The sequence below is a fragment of the Corapipo altera genome, unplaced genomic scaffold (assembly GCF_003945725.1).
Source record: "Corapipo altera isolate COAL_440 unplaced genomic scaffold, ASM394572v1 308, whole genome shotgun sequence".
Taxonomy (NCBI): domain Eukaryota; kingdom Metazoa; phylum Chordata; class Aves; order Passeriformes; family Pipridae; genus Corapipo; species Corapipo altera.
In genome coordinates, this window is record NW_020884925.1 from 4,036,286 (window position 1) to 4,063,074 (window position 26,789).

General features: G+C 40.8%; 1 protein-coding gene across 2 annotated transcripts in view; it reads right to left on the reverse strand.

Moving 5' to 3' along the window:
* Positions 1–26,789, reverse strand: part of TLN2 (talin 2) — a 155,291-nt gene that overhangs the window by 69,549 nt on the left and 58,953 nt on the right. For both annotated transcript variants that reach the window (XM_027657566.1, XM_027657565.1), the window contains 17 exons: positions 26,095–26,192; positions 25,308–25,437; positions 23,756–23,908; positions 22,572–22,714; positions 21,040–21,167; positions 16,712–16,775; positions 14,394–14,498; positions 14,010–14,165; positions 13,027–13,128; positions 10,490–10,566; positions 8,589–8,769; positions 6,642–6,755; positions 5,891–5,999; positions 5,049–5,257; positions 4,152–4,250; positions 2,709–2,876; positions 2,296–2,590 (listed from right to left, as the gene is read on the reverse strand). In XM_027657566.1, the coding sequence (XP_027513367.1) occupies positions 2,296–2,590; positions 2,709–2,876; positions 4,152–4,250; positions 5,049–5,257; positions 5,891–5,999; positions 6,642–6,755; positions 8,589–8,769; positions 10,490–10,566; positions 13,027–13,128; positions 14,010–14,165; positions 14,394–14,498; positions 16,712–16,775; positions 21,040–21,167; positions 22,572–22,714; positions 23,756–23,908; positions 25,308–25,437; positions 26,095–26,192 (2,331 nt within the window). The remainder of the gene's footprint in view (positions 1–2,295; positions 2,591–2,708; positions 2,877–4,151; positions 4,251–5,048; positions 5,258–5,890; positions 6,000–6,641; positions 6,756–8,588; positions 8,770–10,489; positions 10,567–13,026; positions 13,129–14,009; positions 14,166–14,393; positions 14,499–16,711; positions 16,776–21,039; positions 21,168–22,571; positions 22,715–23,755; positions 23,909–25,307; positions 25,438–26,094; positions 26,193–26,789) is intronic.

The following is a 26,789-nucleotide window of genomic DNA, read 5'->3' on the forward strand; positions in this document are numbered from 1 at the left end:
AAATCAATATTTCCACGTAATTTTGAATATACAGTTCGAGGACACTCCTGTCCCAAGGAAGACTAAAAATTTTGCTTTTTCAAATCACAGCCAAGATTTCACTCCTTCAATAAAAATTACCCATCTTGCACCTGTTCTTTTGGGGAATTATCTTCTGTTTAATATAAACTAAATTAAGAACCTTGTCAGAAGAGACTTAGCAGCATTAAGAGAGGGTTTTGGCCAAAAATAAGATATATTTATGATACTGGAGTCATGTTCTGGTCATGGTGAAGCACAGAGATGAAACAACAGTGTTTCTGAAGTGGATTCATACCCTTTCTAGAACAAATTCATTTGGTCACTAAAACATACACTTGGACTCCTTCATAAATAGACTGGAATCAATAAAGCCTTTGCCTTTCCATAGGTTATCAAATCATGTTAGATGTATTTGGGTTTAAGGCCTCATTCTTTTCCAATGCTCTTAAGAAATCATGGGAACAAAGACAATAACAGCTGTTTTCTCACGTGTAAAGGTGAATTGTGGGCACCAGAATTAAAAGACCAGACTCCTCTGGTCAGGCATAGGCCAAAAAAATTACATTTTTCTAGCTGTTATCAACTGTTATCATTCCCAGTATGAAATTTTGCAATTAAAACTTTCACCAGTATTTGCTAACTCAGCTCTCAGTCCAAATATCCCACTTGAAAAAAAAATCCCTTTAAATGCTCTTTCCTACAGCATTAAGTCAGTAAATCAAAGAGATTACAAACAATAATTCAGCAGTGACAGGCTGGAGTCTCTTTGCTGTTAAAATTGCAACCACAGTAGTGCAATGATAAATTGGAAACACAGACTGGAATCTAAATAACTTCTACTAAAAATTAGGTATTGCAAAACAAGATATTTGACTGGTTTTGACTTGACAGACAATAAATGTTATTCAAGATCACCTCTTTCACTGCGTCTTTCTGTACAGGAGCTGAATCATGAATGACAGCAAAACACAAAACCTGACATGGTTTCCTGTGCACTTCTACGTTAATTAAAATTCCTTAGGATACCCACAGAGCATTAGAAAACCTTTTCCAGAGCCTTCAATTTGAAGATTAAAAGTGGTTTAGCAACCATTCCTGTGCATTTTTTAAAAATCTTAATTGCTCATGTTTCTCATAAAGATTCTAGGGTCAAAATACAGTGAGATTTCACTAATTAATTCCTTGCATAATCCTCTAGAAGTGTCTGTATGGCTGAAATCACATTTCCTGAAAAAACAAACATCTGAAAGTTTTGCCTCTTAAATGTAACAACCAAGACAACTCTACAATAAAAGATTCATTTGTTCACATTGACTGTAACATGAACACAGTTGTGACTGAAATTCTTTCTTTCCTGGCCTTGCACTGATACAACATGAAAGAAAATACCAAAACTATACTATTCACCATAACTGGTGAGTAAAGTGATCCCATTTTAAACTTTCTATGAATTGTCTTGATTTCTAGTTGATACTGCCCCTCCATATTGCTGCTACTTCACAACACTTAGAACTATTGAAATTTCACTGTTCTAAGTAATTTACTGGTTCTTTACTAAAAATTCACACTGGTTTGGTTAAACAGTAGGGATCTCAAGTTTGAGTTGATTCTAGAAGCTACACCCATTTTAGAAGCATCACAGAAAAAAAAAAAAGCAGAAATAAGTTTCAAAACCTCAAAAAAAATCTATGCATAGTAAAATCCACCACTGTGAAGTATTTGCCCAGGTGCCTGTCTTCATATCTGGAGCTGAGACATTGCTACACAATCCTGTGAAGTGGTAGAGAACAGACAAATACTACAGCAATCCTTTATCATGATAGGGATTGTTTTCCCAGAACGTTCACTCCACCCAGCACACAGCTATGGGCATTTTGCTGATTTAATATTATGGGTTGGATGAGCACCTCCCAGGTAACCAGCAGTAGAGTGCTCGGTCTTAAGCTGGGCCAGGGGAAATTTAGGTTGGATATTGGGAAGAAATTTTTTATGGAGAGAGTAATCAGCCATTGGAATGGGCTGCTCAAGGAGGGGGTGGATTCACTGGAAGTGTTTAAGGTGAGACTGGATGTGGCATCAGTGCCATGGTCTGGGAAACACGGCGGGGTTGGATCAAGGGTTGGACTTGATGATCTCTGAGGTCTTTTCCAACCCGGCTGATTCTGTGATTCTGTGACAGCACTAGTACACATCAGAGAAGGATTTTTACCTTCTTCCTTTGCAAGGTGCACATCCCTGAGCAATGGGGAGCTGCTGTTCCTTAGGGGCACTTACCAGCATCCCCCATGGAGCTGAAGATGCTCTCTGTGACACACATGATGGTGTCTGTGGCCTGGTCGTAGCGCCCGATGGGCTCCCCCCTGCTCGCAAACTGCCGCACGTGCTGCAGGAGGTCGTTCAGGGCCTGGCTCACGATGCTGGCAGCTGCACTGACCTGCTTCAGCAGCTCGGTGTCGTCTGTGGCAGCCTGGCAGGCCCTCACACAGTTCTCCACCGAGCGGTCCACCAGCTTCCCAGCCTCAATCAGCTGCTCCTGGCACACCGGAGAGCTGATGGTGGGACTCACAACCTGCACGGGGAGAGGGCACGGAGCATTCAGAACAGGCTGGCTTGATACTAACACAGTTTTTGGGAATCCACGGCAGCATCCAGATGCCTTGGCACCCCAGGAACACCAGCAGCCTCACCTTGGCACAAGCCACGAGCTGGGAAGTAGAGAGTGCACACTGTGTGGCAGCAGCAATGACCCTGTTCTGCAGGACTGTGTCCTCAGCCACCTGTGCCACGTTCTTGGCCTTCAGCACCAACATGGCAGCAGCGTTGGCAACAGCTTTGGCCAAACTCATCAGGACATCCTGGCAAAACAAAGGGAAAGTTCAGTCTTAATCTAACAAAGTATATACTTTGTTGTTCATAAGATCAGATCTCCTGAAGGTAAGAAGTTCTTTTATATGAAAACTTCAACATGTTTGGTGTAAAGCAGCAGCCATAGCTATTGCTCAGAAACCCAATGGTCTTCTGTCCTCAGTATAACCATTTCTGCATCTACATTATGAAGTTACTCCACTGAAGGAATATGGACTATCAAGTTTTCAATTGGCTCAGTGTCCATAAGAAGAAACCTTTGTCCCAATTTGAAATGTGCTTATCTTCACTTCCTGAGAACACACTATTAATACAAAACCATCTGGAGTTCACCACTAAACATGTGATAAATATCTGCAATAAGAGTGATAACCTCAAGGACGAAACTGCTGAGGAGAGACAGGACTCGAGTTGATAACAAAATTGTGCTTAACAGTAGAAACGACTGCAATTACATTTTTGAAAATGCCCTTTCCAACCACAATTTTTCGTTGTCCATGATGTAAATATAGTCCTACAAATTATTGCTCCTAATCAAAACAGGTCTTAATTCCAGCACATTTTTCCCTTGTACCAAAATAATTTAGTTCACTCTGAAGCTGCAACATTAAAACACGCTCAGGTGTTAATTCCTGCAATGAATAAGTTCAAATAATTTCTTCCCATTTCCCCACTTAAAATCCCACATTCCATATACTTGAGAGTTTTTTAGTGTGATGGAATCTTCCTAATGTCTGTACTGTTAAAATAACCATTGAGTGAAAAAACCCAGACATGTTTTTAACAGAGCATTTAAGAACAATGGTCTTAAACTGCTAATAGCAAACACTGTTAAGTCATGAGGCATTATGATTTTATAATTGCTAATACTACTAATCTTAAAGAGATTTTGTTTGTAATACAGTAATTTTCTTTTACTCAGTTCACTAGAAGGTTTTATTAACTTTTGGTTTGCACTCCTACATACAGACACAGCAAACATGTACGGGAAAACTACTCCATGTAATGAGGAGAAATCCAGTGCAAACAGCTCTCCATGAAGCATGAAAGCATCTGGATGATTCACAGAACCAAGAAGGGTTCTTATGAAATCAGCACTCTGTGACTGTGTAATTAAAAACAACTTCAAAATGGATTAACCTCAATTAGTGCAGAGAAACTCCAGCATTTTCTAAGCACACTTTGGGAAGCCTGGCTTTATGCAGAGACCTCCTCATTAGAAAGCTGCCCAGCTCTGGCAGTGACAAACAATCCCCCCTCGTTACCTGGAACCTTTCATCTGTTTCATTCTCTCCAATCTGCCTCAGGAGCTCCCCACTTGCTTGTCCAATGCTTCCAGCTGCAGTCAAAACTGTCTGTCGAGGCTGCCAAAAGGTGACAGTGAAACACATTAATTCAGAGAAAATGAGCTTTACTTGAAGTTTAGATTTCCTCCAAGAAATGCTGCACAGCTGTGCAATCAATACAGCCCCCAAAAAATTCACAACAGGAATACTTTGGAGAAATCTTTACTTTTCCACATGCACAACTGCACATCCATATTTCAGGGGTTTCATCTGATGTGTTCCCAGACAATATGCAAAGAATTTTGGAGAACTTTAATAAACTTTGCTGTCATAACTGCAAAAATAATTAAGGATGGAGAGTCAATATGATCTGAAACATCAGGAGATTTCATGTTCTTCGAAACATGAATACCTGAAGAGATCTAAGACAAACTGTCTATAGACTCCAAATCATAACAAACCAATCAAGAGATTTTATCCTGGTCAGTTCTGCTCTCACTTCTGGAAAACTATAATATATGAATTAACTTCACATTTATATATCAAAGCAGACAAAAAGAGTAAGGAAAAGAGCCATGAATGAGTCTCTCTCCACTTCCTATTGAGTCACAGTACTATTTGAAATTTCTAAAAGAGGACACAGTACCCAGATTAATCAACTATTTATTACATAAATCAACCTCTGTACACAACACAGACCATTCTAATATCAAGGTGCAAGACTTAAAGGCACAGAGACAGATGAAGGATTAAGAAGTAGTCACAAGGGCTGCTTGCACAGGGCACTGAACAGGTGAGGGTAGAACCTAACCAGTCTCAAAAAAACCAAAGCCATGCACTTCAGAGAAGGAACCTGAGGAGTTTCCATCTACTCACCTCTCCTGAAGTAGGTTGCACAGCCTTCAGCAGGTCTGAGACAGCACTGGCCAGTGTCCGAGCAGCTTTCAGGAGGTCTTCTCCACTTCCGACCTCATCATCCATGAGAGCAGCAAGCAGCTTCACACCTTTGGACATCTCAGTGAGGTTGGAAGAGATGGTTGTGATGGCACATCCCACAGCAGTGTAATCAGTGTCAACTGGGTCCCCTGTAGAGCAAATGTTTTCTATGATCAGAATGCTTTAGTGGTTAAAGGGGAAACAGGGGCAGCTGCCACAAGCTACACTCTTGAGAGACGTTTCAAGGCAGCCAAGCAGTGCCTACTAAGTAATTTGTCACTTTAAAAGAATTAGATTGCTCTAAATTGTCTGATTTCTATGTTTCTTCTATCTTCTAACAGAATTTCTCCTCATTCAATGCAATTGCTGAGAAGCCCACAGTGTCAGCTATCTTTCCATGCTGAAAGAACCTAAAGCACTACAGTCCTGTGCTGTTTAAGCCACTCGCAGCTCCTTCAACTTACAATTTGCTGAAGAAAAACCATCACCAATAAACATATAATAATCCAACAACTGTCAATAATGCTTTCTTGTGGTAAGCTTGCAAACACTCTCTACTTTATTGAATAAGCAAGTCAACTGTACCTTCAGTGCGAGAGAGAAACTGAAGATACAAAAGCCATGTTGGGAGGGACACAAAGTGTGTTCCACACATCAGTGTCCTACCAGAGTGTTTTATTGACACTTTTTCTGCAGCTACCTCATCCTCAGTTCCTGTGTTACTTGATTTAGACTGACAAATGTCATGAGACTGCAAGGAAACCCCTCCCATTGAAGTTTACCTGCCGTGAGGTTCACGACAGACGCAGTTCCTGCAGTGATTGCATCAACCTGAGAGTGTATTTCATGTTTGGATTCATCAACCTTGTTCTGAACCCATACTCTGGATGCCTGAAGAGCAATAAGAAAAAAGAAGAATTAAGGATTGCAGTGAGGCTCTACAAGAAGTGATACCATGTAAATCTCCCATGCCTTCATGGACTTTTAGAAGTGAAACAGAGGACAGTCAGCAAGCCCTTAAAGTGAAATGTTAAAGCAAACATTTTCTTCTGCTGATTCCTTCACTACAGATTTGCTACCACACTTCAACAGCTGCACTTTTAAGGTAAATGCCATAAAGTGCATGCATGAAGGCTAAACACTCTTGACTGACAGTCCCTCACAAGCAATAACCCTTTTTCTCTGTCCTCATGCCCTAACCTGGATCAGGAGCAACAGAATCAGATTTTGTCCTTATTTTTCACATGTGTGGGAGGCAGTCACTCCCATCATAAATAAGGCCCATAGATTGTGTTTAATTGTACACGTGCCCACAAAACAATAGCATTCCAGACATGTTTGTGCAAGGAACTCTGCTGCATCTGATCTCAGGAGACTGATAAGAGTGAGGTGGAACACTGAACACAATTCCTTAAAGAGAGAACAGCATTTTATCCCATTTTAAAAGTGACATCACTTTAGATCTGGGGACAATGATCTGTAAACACCCCAGAGCGTCAAGACTCATTTCTCTGAGGGCTGAGGAGAACTCACCATGTCCTGCCCCAGAGGAGGCAGGTTGTCCACCTCGCTGAGGTCGGCCTGTGCCTGCTGCACCGCGTGCATGCTGGTGTTGATGGTGCCCATCAGGGCCTGCTGGGCTGAGGTCTGCAAGGCAAAACAGGGCTGGTGCTGTGTCCCAAAGAGCACTCCAGGCACATGTGACACGTGCACCAAGAGACAGCGAGTGCCAACAGTCCGACACTCACACCAGGCCGTTTCAGATCTGGCCTTCTCCTGGTGCAGTGGAGAGAGCAAATCGCTCTCACAGTCTTTCACCTGTGTCATTTTATACTGCTCTGTGCTTCCACACCTTTCAGCTTTCTCAGATCAAACAGGCACACACAGAACACCACTGAGCTGTCTTACTGACCTGCATTCAAGGAACATGAAAACTCAACTTGCCTCTAGGATATCCTTATTGATTTCCTGGCTACCAATGTCATCAAGGACGACTCTAAAACTAAACTGTCAGCACTGTGCACAGGTTAACAGAGAACTGCAGGGTTTAGGCAGAGCAGGATGGAGATCTGTGTTGGGTGTCTGTGGCACAGTTTTGGCTGCAGGGGTGAGAAGGGGCCAGGGGCTGCCCCACGCTGGGCACACCAACAGAGCCAGGGCAGGACACAGCTGAGCCCAGCAGCTGTGGCACCTCTGGGAAAGCATCTGTCAGAAAGGGCAAACCATCACATGGCAGAGAGGGGAAAAAAAGAGTTCATGAAACACCCTTGCAAATGCAGTGCCTGAGGGGGATGTGGAGGAGGTGCTGGGCAGCAGAGCACAGGGGTGACCAGAGTGGAGCAGGGGAGAGCCCTGTTGGAGCAGATATCCTCATATCCACCCTGCAGAGCAGAGGGCCCCATGCTGCAGCACATGGGGATTTCCTGGGAAGAAACTCCAGCCTATGGAGAGCCTGTGCTGGAGCAGGGTCTGACAGGAACTGCAGCCTGTGGAGGACCAGCACTGGAGTGGGATCTCCAAAGGGAACTGCAGCTCATAGGGACCCACGCCAAAGGCAGTTTATCCTGAATGACTGCAGGGATAAAATGCAGGACACACACTGGGTCTGGGGAAAAGCATGAGAAGGAAGGAGCAGCAGAGAGGGGCTGTTACAAGTTGACCACTTGTGAGCAGGGAGTAGAACAGTCAGAAGTGAAGGACTGAAGTTTGAGTCTGTGTGGAAAAGAAAAAAGGGGGGTGGATGGGAAGGTGTTTTAATTTTCATGTTTCTCATCATCCACTGTATTTTAATTGGCAATAAATTAAATTCCTTTTCCCCAAGCCAATTCTGTTTTGCCCATGAAGGTAATTGGTGATCTCCATGTCTTTATCTTGACCTATGCCAGATAAAGCTTTTTTATCTTATATATCCCACACACACACACTTCTCACTGAGGAGTAGGAGTGAAAAAGCAGCTGGGCAGGTATTTGGCAAACAGCCAAGGGTAATCCACTACACATGTTACACTTCTAGTAGTATATCATGATCTTAAGCATTGATTATATTCTCAAAGACTTTTTAGGGCTTTTAAAGCCTTTTAATTTAACTGAGAAAACGCACTACCTGCCTTAAGCCTACTAAGAAATTTCTAAATTGGTTGGCTAGTGATAAGCTAAAAGTAAGCCTTTTCTTTAAAATTGCTTACTTTTGCCACTCTTTAAACCATCTTTTTTTACCCTTAAATACTGGTTTAACTACTTAGAAGCAAAGAGAAGGCTGGAAGAGCCTGCTTTAAAGAAAACAAAGATATAAATCAAAATGTGATACCCTAAATACACCAGGGACACTCCAAACTTATGTTTGGTAGGACAGCCAGGAAGTTCCAGCCAGGACTCCTGCTCTTAGAAATAGGTAAAAAACTCTATCTCTGACTCCTCGCAGCGCAGACAAGTTTCAAAGACAGAAAAGAGTTCCAAACACAAAACCAGGAGGCTGCTCACAAGAGGGGGCATGTGTCCTCTGTGCATCTGCCCGATGGTGACCTGCTGCTGGGGGGAGGGCATGATGCCAACGTTGAAGGTCTCGGGGCCGCTGGAGCCCGAGCGCATGACGGCGGGCAGTGCCACGGAGCCGTGCTCCACCTTCCCCGTCCTGTTGAACTGCTGCTGCAGAATGGTAGATCTGCAAAAAAAAAAGCAAACAACCCATCCAACAGAGAATTAGTGAGCTCCTGCAAATCAGGTTCTGCCAGGTGATCTTCCTTTAGGATTTTAAAGTGCATTTTACGACGTCTGGAGAAGCCGTTTTTCCTTTCTAACCATTTTCTAACATATTGGAAAAACAATCTGGGGCTTTGGGTAGATTTATTAATCTGCCTATTATTATTATTATTAATAATAATATATTAATTTTATAATAAAACCAAAACTATTATTAATAAAATATAATTATTAGTAGCACTAATGAGCAGGCACCAAGGAAAAGGTAATGTGCAGATTTGGTACACATGGTACAAGAGCTTTACCCCTTTTAGATGCATGACAGACAGAACCAGAACAGGGTTTATGGCATAACAACTGCTTTGTTTCAGTTGTATCATTGACTGATCAATAGAAAATAGAAGCATGAACCTTGTGGAGATGTTTTTTGCAAGCACTTCCTAGAAATGGGATAAAAACTAACATTCTTTCCTTCACCTTTATACACATAAGCACAACAGTACCTGTCAGTGATCTGGCAGTCTATCAGATAATGGGGTAGGGAGCAGGATACTTTCAAGAATAATAAATAAAGTTACTGCCATCCATGGTCATGAGCTGCTTTGCCAGATCTACTGCTCATATTTAAATATGATTCAAGCTTTAATAGATAGAAACGTTGACAGGAATTCAGGCTTTAAGAATAACACTCTTCTGGGGGGAAAATAGTGATTTCAACTGTGAAAAAATCTTGTATTTATCTATTACAAGTTTTGGGCTACTCTGCACAGCACTTAGCTGTATATTCTGCAAGTGCTTTGGAAAGGGCCATGTCAAAATAAAGCACATCTGAACACGTGTGACCCATCAAAAGTTGAAATTACACATAAGGCCATATTAACTACCTAACAAGTCTATCTCATATAAACCCCATGCTCAACAATAAATCAAATGGACTTTTCACATACACACTGCTGACACTGCCATCCTTAGAGTTCCAAGAGGAGACTTGAGTGGCTTATTACAGCTCATAATGTCAAAAATCTGTTTCTATTCTTTCACTGCATGGAAAGTGCAGTGATTTAACATTCCTTTTCATGAGCATGGCCAGCTCACAGTTCTGCTTTTTGCTGTATTCAGTTACTTTCCCATCAAAACCATTGCCTGACCTACCAAATATTCTCCTATCAAACCAAACCCTGACCCTTCCCCACATCAAATATCTGTTAGGTTTGTCTGGTGAATAAGCCAGCTCTGTCATAACACAGTGTACAACTAAACTACCAGGAGGCACATTTACTGGAAAAAATGGGACCAGCAGACATAAGCAACTAAACCCTCTTAAATCCTACATTTTTGCACAAAGATCAAAAAACTAATACAGCAATTTCAGCTCTGCTTCATTATCCCTCTCTCCACCCCAGCATTTTACTGAATTACAGCCTGAGTTCCTTTGTTCAAGGGTCAAGTTAGCACAAACTGCTGGTTTCCTTAACCACCAATTTTGTGACAAATACCTGCTCTTCAATCCTTGAAGGAATCTAGGAGCCTGATTGCCTGGGGGTAGTACTTCCTTCTATTGAAATATTGTGTAGAAAACCATTCTTTAACAGCAGTAACTGTCCTACTTCATTTGAAAAGAGCTGCTGCAGCTAAATGTGGCACTCAAAGAAAGAGCATTTCCTCCTGTTGTTTACACTCACTTCTTAGGCGAAACAGATTCTTCCAACATGGTTGATTCTTCATCACCTTCAAGCCCAAATCTATCTTTACTTTGTTTCTGGAGGAGGGGAAGAAAAAAATTCAGTTAAACAGTGTGCTGATTTTTGCTTTATCTCCACCACTCCCCTGCCATTTATCACAAGCCTAATCAAAGAATGTGCAGAGCCTTGCCTGGTGCCGAACACCAGGCTTTGGGCAGTGAGGGACAACAGAACCTCCACTTCAGAACAACAGTCCAGGTTCCAAACCCTGGTAGACAAAGCACATAAAGCCAAAAAGCCTGTTGGTGCTTTTGGAACAAAGGGATAAGGAAAGTGCTGAGATATTGTCTTTCCTCACAGGGGAAAAAATGTTCTGAGGACCAAGTGATGTGCAACAGCAGCAAATGCCAGCACAGACAGGACATGTACCTTCTCCTTTTCCCATTCTCTTCTAACTCAGCAACCTCAGGCTGACTCAGGTGCTCCAAGTTGTATTTAGCATCTGAAATGTTACTACAGGGTGTAAGCTACCAGCAGAAAATACATATCCATAGGAAAGGCAATACATCTAATACTGTCTCCAAGTTGTTTTATCACAGGTAGTTTGAAGTTCTGGGCAGTCTGCACATCTCAGTGTTTGAGGCAGGTTTTTTTTAGTGGTATAAGGGAGGTAAATATACACAAGGGCAGTAAATCTAAACCTCCAGAAACAACAGGAAGTGACCATAAATCCTAGAGGGAGTGTCTTATAAAAACAGTCCGTTTCTACTCGTGACCTGGTGAAAAGAAACTGCTTTCCACCTTGTTTTGTGATTTGTAGTCTGAATACATATATTTTATGTAATATTTAGATGGATATAAATAGAGGAGCACCCACTATGACCTTGGGTACATTTAATGGGAACTCCTTGTGCACAACTATACACACACACACAACTTTGGAGAGAGAAGCTCCTACTATTATAGTTTGACCACATGCATGAACTGAAACTCCCTCTCTCTAGTCAAAATTGTGCCTTACTTCCATATTAATGTGAAGTCAATAATTATATCTAAACTAAAAATTGTAGAAGTTACTCAAGTTCAAGGTTCCCTGTCAACTGATCAATGACCTGCCACTAATCAGGACATGAGGGGTTGGAGAACACTGCACCAGCAACACTTTAGCAGGAAAAAATGTACCTACCAATCCACACCAGAGAAAATGAGTTGGAACAGTCCAAAACACAGCAAGAATTAACATTATGCCACTGAGAGCAATAAACCATCCTTTGAGGCACTGCATCACTGAGATAACGTGGGCTCAACAATTGTGAACCGCAGCTTCTCACGTTCACCACGGGTGTTTATTGTTTAACCTGCTCCTCATTCATTCATTTTAAACTGGATGTGTCAGCAGATGGGAGAGAAAAAAAATCAAAGCCCTGGGAATGGCAATTCACACATCTGCATTGTATTCTAGGAAGACAGAAGGCTGCTTTCATTTGGCATTAGAGAGCAAAGCTACTTTTGAATCAAGTTTTAAACCATCTATAGAAACCTGCAATTTATTTGACATTTATTAAACCTGAGACTGACAGCCCAGAGGAAAAGGCATGTACTGGGATGAGTTCTGGCAATCCTGCTCAACCTCTTCTTGCACAACACTTGATGTTGCATCCTCCACTGTGAACAAAGGCAATAAATTCTCTTGGGGTACTTGACTTTCTCATTTCTTCACTATTAAAATCTACTACAGTAAATAATGATGTAGGTTGGTTGAACCTGAATAAAGTAAAAATTTGACAAGAAGCAACCAGTGCCATTTGAAGCACCTCAATTTTCTATACAACATGTTTAGAACATGACCATTCAGTTCCATGTTTGTTGGCAAACTTGTTCTTTTTTGCTGTTGCACTTCTTTACTTGTGAATATTTTGAATGCTGGGGATGTGTATCAGCCTTTCCTCCCTCCTCCCAGGCACAATCCATAAAACCAAATTTCCAGGCAGTCTAGCCTCTTCACCAACACTGATTTTATCCCTCTGCACAAATGAGGTATAATCTTTGCTTTACTAATCACAGTATTTTTAAAGCAATATAATGTTGAGGTTTTTCTGTTTGTTTCTCTGGCAAAAAAACTTTCTCAGCTTTGCTGCCTTCAACAGTTGTACAATTATTTTGCAGTCCTTGCTGGAGTTTTAAACACTGCTTCTAGGGGATGATTTCTTCCCACTTGATCCATCAGCTTGGACCATAGTTTAAAATCCATGGTTGAAGCTTTGGACTCTTCTGTGGATACACAGTGTAACCAGTTCACCTTCCAGACAGGAAAGCAAAGCCCAGGAGTGCTGTACTGAGCCCAACCCATGCTACTGAGACAGTTAATAACCCTGACTTTTCCAGAAGCAGTGACTGACTTACAGGTAAAAACAAATAACATCAAAACATAAGATACAACACTGACTTTATGCAGCTTGCACATAATCGAGTTTTTGCATTGCTGTACAGTGATTTTTACAGCTTTTTTGCTACATATCAAGATGTTAATACTGTACCTTCTTTAGGATGATATCAATGTAACCTGCAATTAATTGAGAGATCTGTTCTCCTTCAGTCGTCTGTACTGAGTAATAGCTTTCCTGATATTCACCAAAATCCTGAAGAAAAAGAGGAAAAAAACCCCAAAACCTCTTTGAAAATGCTAAGTAAAGTGAGAAACAGTACTAAGTAAGAAAGCATTCAAATTTTAAAATTGTTTGTAGAGTCACTTTATTATATCCAACAGTAAATGAAACTGCTCCAAGCTTCTAAACCAGGGGGTGAGGGAGGAGACAAGAATGCTTTTTTTTCAGCTTAATCACACATGTTTCATTAACTGAAATGCCCAAGAGACACTTTGTCTAATTTTATCAGACTTGGTCACTTAAGAATGGAGGAAAGTCCTTAGAATTTAATCCTAGAGCATAATCATCCATGCAATCAGAAATTAGATGCACGTGAATCAAGTGAATGTAATTTTCCAGCCTCTGCCTCTTGCTCTCCCACTTTAAACAACCTTTTCATATCCAAAATGAACGTTGCAGCAGCCTCCTATGGACCCAATAATTAACAAAATATCACATTCATGAAATTTCTTTCATAACTATTAACTGTCTGAATGAACCATCTGACCTTGTTTATGTTCACATAAGCCACAAAGCACATTGTGAACGACAAGCACCATAACAGTTTACACGGGTGAGAATAAAAGTGATTTCTTAAATGTTTCCGTAATTAGGCACAAACCAGATGTAAACTGTGTTTTCTGAAAAGATTTAAACAGTACTTCTGAGGAACTGGTCTGTCCAGAAGCATCAAACTACAGTTTGACCCTAGATGCAAATATGGGCCAACTTATTACTTGAGGACTCAGTGACTACATAATGCTAGAAAATTAGAGAGAGAACCAGTTACATGACAGAAACTGTTCTAAGTCCACCTTTTCCCTTCTCATTGCCACACAAATCCCTGTTCCTCTGAATACACACAGAAGGATTACCAGAGTGAAGCTCTTAGGGGAGGCAGCCCAGCGTTTCACCGTGGTCAGCGGCCACTCCTGCAGCACCTCCTTGGTCTTCTCATCCACCCGCATCACAGAGTCCTTGGTGACACCCAGCAAACGAGGAACCAGCTTGTTCTTGCCTTTCATTTTTTCCTGTAACGAGGTGAGAAAGGTTTGTTTTCCATTCAAATGGAAAAAGCAACCTGGAATATACTGACAAAGGGAAGCAACGGGCACTCAGAGGACGACAATTTAAAACTCTTCTCGCTCCCCCAGGCAACTGAAATATTTTGGAGATTGAAGCAACAAACCTTTGCTTAGGGTGGAATCAGAGGTAATCCATAACCAAGGGTACAATGGTCACAGGAAGACCCACACTACCTTAACCAGGAAAAATGACACCCCGTAGGTGCGCAGGGAGCGGGCGAGCTTCACGTACTTCACTTTGGCCTCTATCTCAGTCATCTCACCACAGTTCTTGTGCTCCTGCAATGAGAGGGCAGCATCAATGAGGCAGAATCAAGGCTTTCTGGAAACAACAACAACAACAAAAAAATGGCACAGCTTTTATCTGTTTCAGGAAGGTTAGTTGATAATCATTACAATTAGAATGGGTAGAAATGTTAGCAAGACTCTAACTCCTCACAGCAGAGACCATAAACAACCTGTGCAAACAGAACACTCCTCTTTGACCATCATCCAGTCAATGTGTGCCTCACAACAAGTGCATTTAAACCACTTATGACAGAGTTTTAAATTCTGGTTGTTCCTGCTATTTGACACTATTAGGTTTCATATCATTCATGCCTCCACTCAGTTCTTAAAAATAATTTAAATGTCCCAGCACCCACATTTTTTTCCAAAAAGAGACTATTTGCTCCTGCCTTGTGCCCAAAAATTTTGACTCATGAAAGCCTCACACTTTGTGCTTGACTATTTCTCATCTCTTGGAGGTCCTTCCAACGGGCTCTTTTTTGGGCCAGTTGCAACATTATCCACAATCTTTTTCCAGCACATGAAAAGAATTCTACAGCTGAGGAAGAAACAAGGATTTTTCTAAATAGTTCATCTAGGTGTGTCTTGTAACTTGGTCTCTATTTATTATTTAAACATTTATTCATTAGTAAACTTGAATACTTGTATGTAATGGCAGCTACTCATCTTATGAATTCAAACTTCACCTCAGCACCTGCTCTCCTACCCCAGACTATTCTGCTGCAAATCATATCCCAATGTCTTCTTTAAATACAGTTTGTGAGGTTCCCTATCCCACCCCATCTTCCCCTCCCAAGTTTCTGAACTGCTGTTGCCACCTCTTCCCTGGTGACTGATGGCAGCAGGGGGAGCACCAGGAACGTGGGAAGTGCCTTCCTGCTCCACTTGTTACCACCCCGTCAGCCTTCCAAGGAGGAGCAGCTGCAGCTCCCGAACCCCTGCGCATCCCAGGGACACGGGCTGATCATACCTGCCAAGTTCAGCACAGAGAACACAACCAGGAACCCAAGGAGCACCAGTACAGTCACTGCACATGGAATATTTGGTGAAAACCACCTGCCAAACTCCAGAGTTTTGTAATTTGGGAAACAGTTTGGTTTTGGTTTTTTTTTTTTCAAAAAGGCAGTCACTTATTCCACCTTCCTGTTGTATCTTTGCCCACCATCAGTGCCCTCACTTGTCCATGCACTGGAGCAGGGAGTGATGGAAACTCCTCATGAGTCATATCTGATATGGGCAAAGATCCCATGCTCTGAATAGCAGGACAGGGACACTCAGAAGTGAAAGAATCTGGTTTTAGCTTAAACTGCCACCAGCCAAAGGTGTTCAGAACAGCATCAGCCACACTCACCTACAAGGAAGTATTGAAGCTGCAGGCAGAACAGCCTGAGTGAGTGACACGATTCTCAGACTGGGAGGGTGACAGACACAGCAAAGCACAGGACCTGCTCCTGCTCTTCAATCTGTCTCCCAACTGAGGTCACAGATCACTAGTGGATCCTTCTAGAAATCATGACTTGATTTCACCCGTTGACCTCAGAATTTTCCAACTTACTTTTGGGAAGTTATTGCCAAAGTTATTGTTACAAGTTATTGCCAAACTTGCATTTCAGTGGGCAGATCCTTGGTGCACTTCCAGCACTCAAACTCTGAGATCACTTGAACAGTATCAGCTCCTTGTACCATTTATACTCAATTTATGTTGTATGTACCATCTATATATATGTACCATTTATACTCAATACCATTTATACTTTGTACCTTTTGTACCCAACTACTCCAGCCTTTAACAAGTGTGTGATTCCCACCATGGAATTCAAGCATTAAGTAGCACAACTTGAGGCTCAGGTCTGAAGGAGACATGAAATTAAAACTGGCTTTCCTAAATGTGAGCCTATTTTAGCACAAATACACATCTTTACATTTCAATACAACTGACAAAAAGATCTTTAAAAACTGAATATTGACTCGTATCTTTTTAACAATGGATATTGGATAATCATCAGTGAAGAAAAAAGGTTCAGGATCAGGTATTTTATTTCTTCAGGATCTGCTAAAGAAATAAAATAGAAGCTGTCAGCTCCTTTGCACTTGATTTTCTGATAGCTATATAATCCAAGTATACAGAGCATACATCTGGGAAAGCTCATGTTTTTCTTATAAAGGTTGTAAAACTGAAGTAGGCTTTTCAGCCTCACAATTACCTGAAATATTCGCTTTTCAGCCCCTCTTTGTTTGGTATATTCTTTAGGCAGGAATTCTTTTAGGCTAGGGGAAAAAAAAAAAAAAAAGAAAGAAATTCCATAGTTAATGGTTCCTTCTTGAGGAGGGATGCTTTCCATGCTTCTTTACTGGCAATAAGTCCCCCAAGCTTCCTAAAATGGGTGCAAAATACATAGACAATGAAACAAAACTGTAAAGCAGAGTGAGAGCAAGAGGCTACCTCATATAATGAAGAAAACCACTTTAGTTACATCACCATGTAATACCCTTTCATGTTTTTAAAAGTTATCAGAAGTAAACAATAGCTGGGACACTTTCCATTTTTAAACTGAGGTGTCTCAGCAGCTCAGAGGGGTTCACATCTCAATCCAAATACACTTATTGTGATCTGGGAGAAGGAGACATGGGAGCTGGAGCCAGCTCTGGAATTCAGACACTGCTTTTGCTTTCCAGGAGCACCTGGATTTGCTGTTGTGTGGGAGGGACCAAGCTCTGCCTCTGCATCTTCCAAGAAATGTTAGAACACCAATATTGTACCAAAAAACTGAAAAGCCATTTAGGTGGACACTTAAAACCAGTGTGCTATCTCAAAAACAAAGTCAAAAAGAACCAGTTTTATTTCCTGTAGCACTCAGACAATAAAGGTGCTCAGAACACAAATTAAACTAAACAAGTTTGTCCTCCATGACAGAGTTCAGTCAGAAAGAATCTTTAAACACCTCACCTGTACCTCCTTGCTGTGTAATAAAATAAACTCTTTCTCTCAGCCAAATGTCACCCTAACTTGAGGACACACCAACATCATGCTTTAACAAACTACAGTTCTTTCCTGGATTGCACCTTCCCACCTGGAATAGTCTGCTCTGGTGAAGCTGTGTCTTATACTCAGCAGGTCATTTTCCACCTAAAGAAACTTCCCCAGTTAAAGTAATTAGTTTCTAAGGATTCCCCCTGCTTTGGACCATTAACAATCACAAATAAAGTCTGACTGGAGAATCCCCTCCTCACTTTGATTTATTCAGTAAGCAAACACACTATTAATGATGAAAGGCAGAACTACCTCCTGTGATACAAAGTTTGAAGTTCTGAGAAAGGTGGATTGTTTTAAACAAGACTGGCAAAAAGTTTGCTCAACTGTTCTGTGGGAGTTGCTTTGCTTTTATATTTGGAGGGGGTGAACACCGGATTATTTGTTTTGTTTAGTGTGCTTTTATCACCTGTGTTTTTAAACACAAAACCCTGCCACTGCAGACAACCAACAAAAAGACTAAACGAGGATTTTGTGCTTTCTTCAAAAATACTAGTCAATACTGAGATCACTCATTTTGTTCTTTCCATAAAGCTCTAGCATTATAAAACAAAGTGAGAACAACTCTCCTAGCTACTCTTTCTTCTGATGCTCTAATAGTTACATCTCACTAATACATGATAATGAAATCTCATTTCCACAGACACATCACAGGGCAGGGAAGGCTGAAGAGCTCTGGCTTTTACTTGCCCATGTGCCTGCAGACAAAAAGCCAAGGTGTGCAGTTCCAGGTGCCCCTTTCCCACCTGCACATGAACAGGGCAGGCTCTTGATTAGATATTCCCAGCACATTTCATCCCTGTACCTCTGCAGGTGCCACACAAAACTTCCTCTGCAGAAGGAAGGGCATGAGGAAGGACTATTTGCAATCTGATAGTTTGAAAGCTTTCACAATTTACTTTGGCAGGAGCTTCAAGGAAATTCCAACCACTGATACCGAAGTCTTAGCAAGGTGCAGGCAATAACCTTCCTCTGTGCCAAGAATAATTCATCAGGGACAAAAAAGGACACAAAAGGACTCTCTGCATAAATGTATTGCAGACATGGCAAACTAAGCTAAGCTGTTTCAAACCAATTTTATGAAATACTGGTGCAACTCTGTTATGTGCTGTTTTCAGCAGGAGCTGACAGGTTCTCATCAAGGGAATCTGCAGCATCTTGAGGTTTCAGCAGTGAGTGACTGATACCTCTCCAAGGTATTTCACATACTGAGCTGCAGCAGAGAGTTTTATAAAATGTAACTACTTCCATACTTGGAAAGAATCAATGTTTATGCACCAAAGAGTAGAAAATAGTCGGATGAAACTTTAAAAAAAAGCTCACCATTTTTCAAGGGGAAAAAAAAACCAAAATGAACAAATTTAGAAGTTTTTTTCTGAAAGGATGAGATGCATTTTCAGAAAAAAATAATCAGTATTTATCTACACTATTTATATACATTGTTCATAATAAGCAAGGATCACCTGGCTTGCTTAAAGTCAAAAAATAAAAATGTGACATCTCACAAAAAGGCTGCCATGAAGGCTACTAAAGCCAAATGCACAAATACTAAATCATAAACACTAAATCATAAACATGGACACTTCAAATTAGAAGACAATGAACGGGGACTTACAGTTCTGCAAGAGTTTCCTCTAGAGGACAAAATCTGAATTACTTCTAAATCAGAAATCCTTAATTTTATGAAGCTGATTATACACCAGGACAGTGAGCAGTTACACCTGGTGACCTGCAAAGCTTGATTCTAATACAGTCAAGGCCCTTAATGAAAATAAAACAATAGCAGAGAACATAACAAGGTTCTAAATTTTGGAATTCTGGTTCAAAATGATTTCCATAGGAGAAACATTCTCTTTCTAGAATACAGTTCAGCTATTAACACCTTTAATTTCTATTGGGATAAAAAAAAGATAATGAACACTATATGTGTGATGACTTCACCCTGTGATGGACTTCAAACTCTTCAGCATTGCCTACAGAGCAGAAATATCATCCAGCAGCAGTTCCAGTCCACCATAAAACACAGTTACTACATGGGAACTTAGAGAGAAAAAAAGAATCTTCACACTGAAAGGACCAAGGAGAACACTAGAAAATCCCAGAAAAATGGAAGCAACTGAATGCTGTGTAGCAGTTTGCAATTGCTGTTTTCAAAATTAAAAGCAGCTATTGCTGGGAACAGCTAACTCTTGAAATAATTCCCATGCCACAACATCAGCTTATCCTGAGATAATATCCTAATGGTTTGCTGCAGGAATACTCAAGTGAGTGGAGGGACAGTGGATAAATCCCAGAGAAAGACTGTTGTGTAACTGCTTCCAGTTCTAGGAAATAAACCCCAGGAGCACAGGGAAGCTTTTCCACTGGCTCCCCATAATTCTTAAGAGACATCAGTAGTTCCAGCAGGAAAGATTCATGGGCCAGTCAGCAGTAAACAGTACAAAGAAGAGCTGATTATCAATTGGAACTGGAAGATGTCTGTTCACAGAACTGAGTGGCTACTTCAAGAATATTTCTTAAAAGTGAAGAGTCTCAAACAGCCAGTGTCACAGCTCTGCACATTCCAAAGCATTCACCATTTTAAAGTGATTCCCTAAGGTGCAGCAAACCCCAGTTCCCAAAGGCAGCCTGAGTCAGCAGTGAGCACTGCCAGTGGAACAGGACAGGAACCAAACACACACCCACTGGTTTGTGCTTCCAATCAAGGTATTTATGAGCCTCCTATGTGGGCAAGGCTGGATGGACTGTGCAGTAAAAGGCTTTCTTTGACCTTCCCACATTCCTTCACTCAGACTTTGGCCCTCAGTTAATTCTACTGCAGGTCAATCAGTCAGAAAATCAAAATCAGTAGAAAAATGGGACATCTAAATGTCAGTCAAACTAAACTTGCCCTGCTGAGAGCAGGGAAGTATCACAAAGATTAAAGGATGAGCCACCTATAAGCAGGACTTCAGTCTGTGTCTGAAACAAGGAGCACAGTTCCAGAATTCCATTCATGCAACACCAGGAGAGGGTGATTCTGAATCACTGATTAATGCCACTAAACAGTTGGGAAAATTTAACCTCTAAACACAGTAATATTCACTTTATTCAAATGACAAGGTATCTTTCCATTCTTGTACTTTTCCAGCAGATCAAACAGTGATACACACTGATGGACACTGAATTCACACATGGCATTACTAAAGGCAGGCAGAAGCAAACTTCTAAGGAAGATCAAACCCTCAGTTCTCCCAGATCACCAGGCAGCTGGAGAATCCAGCTGTGTACTTCACTGGCACCCTGGCAGGAGCTGGTGCCCTGTGCTGCCTAATAAAGCCACTGCCAAAGGTGCCCTCAGCAGCTGATCTGTGCAATGGGGGCTCCTTTCACAGGGAGATTTGCTACAGAAACACTGAATCTGATTACCTCTGCTTGGAGCAATAAAACGTGTTTAATCTGTGACAACTCAACATTAGTTACACTTGAGGTCACCCAAATTTAGAAGTTAGAAGTGTTTACTCTAAAAATCCAGGTTTGTGTTTGTGTTCTACATGAGGTCCAAACTGGATCTGTGCTTGAAAGCCTCCAAACTCACAGGCCTTCTCAAAGGAGACAGGGTGGGAACCATTCAGAATGTCATCACGAGCCTAGAGGAGACAAGCAAAGACAAGTCAGGGACACCCAAAGTGACCATTCCCCCCCTGAAATTCCTGGAAAGCTTGAACACAGCCAGCAACACAAACACACTTTGCTGTCTGAACGTGTTTATTATTCTACTCTGGATGTGTTTATGACTAACAAAATGCACAAAGGGCTAAGTTATTTCAGGGTGAATATCTCTGGAAACTTTTTGAAACTGTGATTGGAATACCTTTGACGAAAAAGAGAACCTGGCAACCATTTCCTGACGTGCAAATAAAATAGAACAGATGCACAGACACCTCTGTGTGTGCCCACACGTGTACAGATACATGTGTGTGTATATACAAGCACTGGGAAGCTCTGATCTTACTGCCTCATAACAGCAGGGAAAATGACCTCCTTAACTAGGACATAAAAACTAAACTACTGTTAGAGATATGGCAACAGCAGAAGGCACACAGCTTTTTTCTTCCTTTTGTGTGAATTTGGTGGTCATAGAAGATGGCAGATTTTATAGTTCTGGCTATAGAAGGCTCACCTATCCACAGACAGAACAAGGACAAGGCAGTATCAACACAGTGTGTCATAACAGTAGCCTGAAAGAAATATAAATATCTAAGTGGCAGGAGAACAGTTCAGTGTGACAGTCTTCTAAAATAATTGGAAAATCTACTGCTCTTTTACAAGCCATGGCAGCTTTATCTTTTGCCTCAGAGTTTTAAAATGTAATTTAGAGCAACTCCAAGTACAATATCAGAGCATTCCATTAAACTTTCAATTATATTTTTTTACTTAAAAAAACCCCCAAACAAACCAAAACCTTTAATAAAGAGTTTTAAAGCCTGCTTTTTGTTCAGACTGCATTACAGGCAACCACAATGGCACCTTCAGTTAAATGATATCTTCTGCATGAAGTTCTTGCCTTTGTTAAGGTATATATAGGTGTACATATATATATATGTGTGTGTGTGTGTGTGTGTGTGTGCTGTCTGGGTGGAAGGTGGGAAAGGATAATAAGCCTCTCTCTGATCAGGCAAAAGAAAAAAGAGAGGAGAAACAAAGTTGTTTACAAGACTGACCTGGGATTCCACATCACACAGAAAGCGTAGAAGAGAATGGGGAGAAGAACTACAAAGAGCAACTTGAGACTAAAAACATGCACGAATTTTAAGGAAACAGGACAGGAAAGCCAGTGGATTTTTGGCTGAGTGTCCATTATTGGGTTGAAAGTACTTGATTGAAAAGGATCAGTAAAGCCTCTGTGCTATCATGTTTTTGGAGGGACAGACAAAAAAGTAAAATCAAAGTACATCCACATTCGGAATTCTAGAAGATGGGAGTATTTCAGCAACAAAATTTTCCTAATTAACCTCTGCAGGTTTCCTCAGAGAAGGCAGCAGGTGCCATACCTGAACATAAAGCAGATTAAGCTGAACTGGATCTCTTGAATCCACATTCTGGTCTGAATAAAAGAACTTCCTTCTCAACAGCAGCGTCTCGTTTTCATCGACCCCCTGCTCTCTGAAGGTCCTGCTGTGATCCAGCCAGTTCACTGCAAGAGAGCACACACAGCCCTCTGCTAAACACACGTATTTGGCACTTCCACTGGGGGGCAAACTCCACAAAACACCCTGCTTTTGTTTCTGTTCCTAAATCAGCACTGCTGAAGGTCTGCTAGAAATGTGGTTTGACAACAGCACTGCTGGGAAACAAGAATCTACTCCAGCACAAAACACCATTAATATTGCTGAAGAAACAAGAATATATTCCAGCATAAAACACCATTAATATTGCTGAAGAAACAAGAATATAATCCAGCATAAAAAACCATTAATATTGCTGGGAAACAAGAATCTACTACAGCATAAAACACTGTTAGTATTGCTGGGAAATAAGAATATACTCCAGCATAATACACTGTTAATACTTTTGAAGAAACAAGAATCTACTCCAGCATAAAACAGCATTAATATTGCTGAAGGAACAACTATAGTAATGTTTTAATGGTAAATTTAGACCTTTAAAGTTTCACTGCCAAATAAGTTTACCTCTTTTTACCTCTAAAACGATTTTTTCTGTTTATTTCCTGAACACAATTTTAACCCATCTTCCTGCAGGTACAGTTAATGTTAGTGTCTTAAGGTGGAACTAAAAAAAAAACTACAGTTCTCATGACTTAAAAACAAATCTAATACTGTCTTAGTTCTTTGGCAAACTCTGTTTACAGTTAAAATTTATACCTTAAAAGACAAAACTACCTTTTGATGGCTTTCAGTAGGCATCAATATTTAAATATCCAAATTTAATGAAGGGACAAAAATGACCCTTTCAGACTTAAACTGGAATACCCCTACCAAAAAGGTAACAAAATCCCACTTCAAAACACCCACTAACTCTCACAGAGGCAATAACTTGCCCATTTACCCAATTCTAAAAATACTCAGTCGCAGACAACACTTTATATAAAAAGGATGCAAAACACAGCTTGGAATCAACTGAGACACACTGAATAATTTAAAATGTCTAGTTTTCTTGCATTATGCTGTGGAAAGATATTAATCAAAGAATGAGCCTGGAATGCATTACTACTCACAGTCATCATCTGTGTGAAGCTTTGCCTTCAGTTTTTCCATTTTCCTTTCATCCCGTAGCAGTGTCCTGTCTTTCTTAAGTGTCCCTGTACTCTCCTCTTTCTTCTCTTCGATGCTTTCCTGGATTAAGGAATATTCCTCATAATTTGTTATTCCTGGAATTATAAATAAATCCAGTGCTTGTAAAAATAAAAATTTAATATATTTTAGGATGGGTGAAACACTCTTTTTTGAGATTAAAACACCAGTGGTTAATTCCAAATACACTAAAGGGGCCATGAAATGCTAAAACAGTGAATGGGCAATGAGAGGAATACTTTACAACCTCTGCCAATATCTGGCCTTGTCCTTTCAACGCATCATTCCTTTGCCATGTGCTGCATTTGCCACTTTCAGAAAGGTATTTAGGGCTTTTATTGTTGTCTACCAGGAGAAGCTGCCGGTTTAAAAACATGCTGGAATTTCAAATAGCAGTAAATTGCAAAATGGAGACACACTATAATAAATTCCCATTCCTGGGTGCCTCCCATTGCTCCCTGAGGACTGAGCAATCCCAGCTTGCTCACTGGCTTCCTTGCAAAGGAACAGAAACCACGTGAAATATAAGATTTTGGCTTTTAAACTGTTAAAACTCAACTCTTCCTGTGAATTTTGCGTGAAAGCGAATCAAAAATCAGTCCACAACATTCAGCACATGTGCCAAGTTCTTCTCATTTCTTTGTTCTGCTTGGGTTTTTCTGCTGTTTGGTAAAGCATGTTTGTGTTACACCAGCCAGCAAAGTAAATGCTCACCTGCATGACCACATGCACAAAAATAAGGCAGACTAATTTTTGAGGTAAATCAGTTACAGCACATTAGAATCCAACACAGAAACACTCAAAATTGAAATAGATGACTCACTGTCCAAATAAAGTAATCTAAATCAAATTAAGGCCACTTGAAGTCTAAATGCAATTTAAGCCAGGGTTTGAGATTTAAATTAATCCATGTTGGATACATGCTTAGAGTTAAATATGAATTGGTTTTCAAACATGTCTCCAGTTGGCTAAATACTGAGACAGACTATAAGTGATATGAATTTTGACCAGCTGCTCAGGATGGCTTTTATATGTTGTTTCACAAATTATATGGTTCTGTGATCAACTCCGAAAACAACACAGAGCCCTAAGTTTAGGTATATTTCAAGATCAGCAGTATTTACCTTTTATCCAATTAAAACTGAGTATAAATTTAGTTCTAATTGTCTATTACATAGCAGGAGAGCATATGTAAATGTAACATATGATAAAAAATTGGCAACTGCACTGTCAGTTTGTGTCAACTTTGTGCCTTCAGCTGCTCAGTACTGAAGTTTCAGGATGCATCTAACTCTCTGTGGGCTTTGATAAAACCTGGGCAACAGATTTAAAAAATGTGTTTGTTAAATAGTAACTTACAATGAATTTAAATTTATAACACGTGTGCCAATTGCTAGCCAATATTACACATAACATCCTAACAATCAAAATATGGAAGAAAACAAATTCTTAAGCATGTGGGTCCCAAAATCTTACCTATCCTGCTGCAAATGGTAACCAGCAGTTCACCAACTGTTTTAGAATCATCCACCATGACTGTTTTCACTGAACCATCCAACATACGTATTTTCTGAGGTCTCTGTTTCTTTTTGTACTCTAATATATCCTAGGAAGTAAACACAACTGTTTCTAAATGCTTCTGGAGGCCACCACAAGCCAACCCACTACCCCAGATGCCTAAACCAGGATTCCCTTCCCACCCTCCGAGCTGGATTTTCCCTTTGTTACAGCACAGGCAAACTCGCTCATGGAACAAACTGGACAAGTGACTGCTTTTAGTTCTGCCAATGTCACCTGTCAGGAACTCGTCCTAACTGGCAAGACCAAAACTCAGTGAGGGCAGGACAGCCCAAAGTGCCTTTGTGCTGCAGAACCTGGTTCAGCATTAACCCAGGACTGCAGTGCCTTTGGGCTGGAATCCAGCTGGTCACAGCTGAGTGAGTGTGACCTCAGCACCTCAGTGCACAAAAACCAACTCTGTGGCACAAGGTCACCTCAAATGGAAAGCTTATTACACAGGTTATTTTTCAACTTTCTGTTAATCATTCTCTGAAGACACCACTGACCACAGGAGCTCACAGTCACAACCTATTGCAGGAAAAACCCCAACATCAAAGGCACAGCAAGGAAGAGGAGTGGGCCAGTCTCAGGAACAGACTCAAGACCCTCCTACCCCTCTAAACGCTAAATATTCTTGTTGCTACTTAGGAAACAAGTTTTCTAAGAACATGGTGATGAAAGAGGCCACAGCCTTGCACCATACCCCATTCCTCAGCATGTAATAATCCAGTGTTCTTCCAGCCTCCAGCCATATACCTTTTCGAGGATCGTCGTCTGACAAGAACAATCCATAGTCAGAGGCTGTGGAACAGAAGAGACAGAGACCCACTGAAAAATATCAGACCTAATAAAGCCAACATGGTTTTATTCAAGGCTATTCAGCTTCAGGGTTAAGCCTCCATTACACTTACCTTCCATTCTTAATGAACTTGGACAGAAATCTGTTTCTGTGCTTCATGAAACATTTAGTTCAGCAGCAGATGGGAGGGGAGACCAGGCTTTACACGAGACTTGAGCAAGAGCTTCACCAAGCAAGAACGTGTCACATCTACTGTGTGTTACATCTGTAAATACTTCCCTTTGAGACAACCTTTCTAAATGCTCACAGGTCCTGCTTTAGAATTGACTGCCCAAAAATACCCCAGCAGTTTGGCCGTGATCATAGGGTACTATTTCAAGCAGCTTTTCTATTTTCAAAACACAGTTTGCTTTCAACCTTCCACATAAAAGAGTTTGTTATAAACTTGGGAATCTTTTTGGTAGATGGTTCGGGTTTAGGTTTAAAAAAAAAAAACAAAAAACAACAAGGTTTCTAGAATTATATCCATAACAAACTCAGGAACAATTTGCATCTATTGCAGGCTAAACACTTGTCAATTGGCTCATTCAGAATCACGA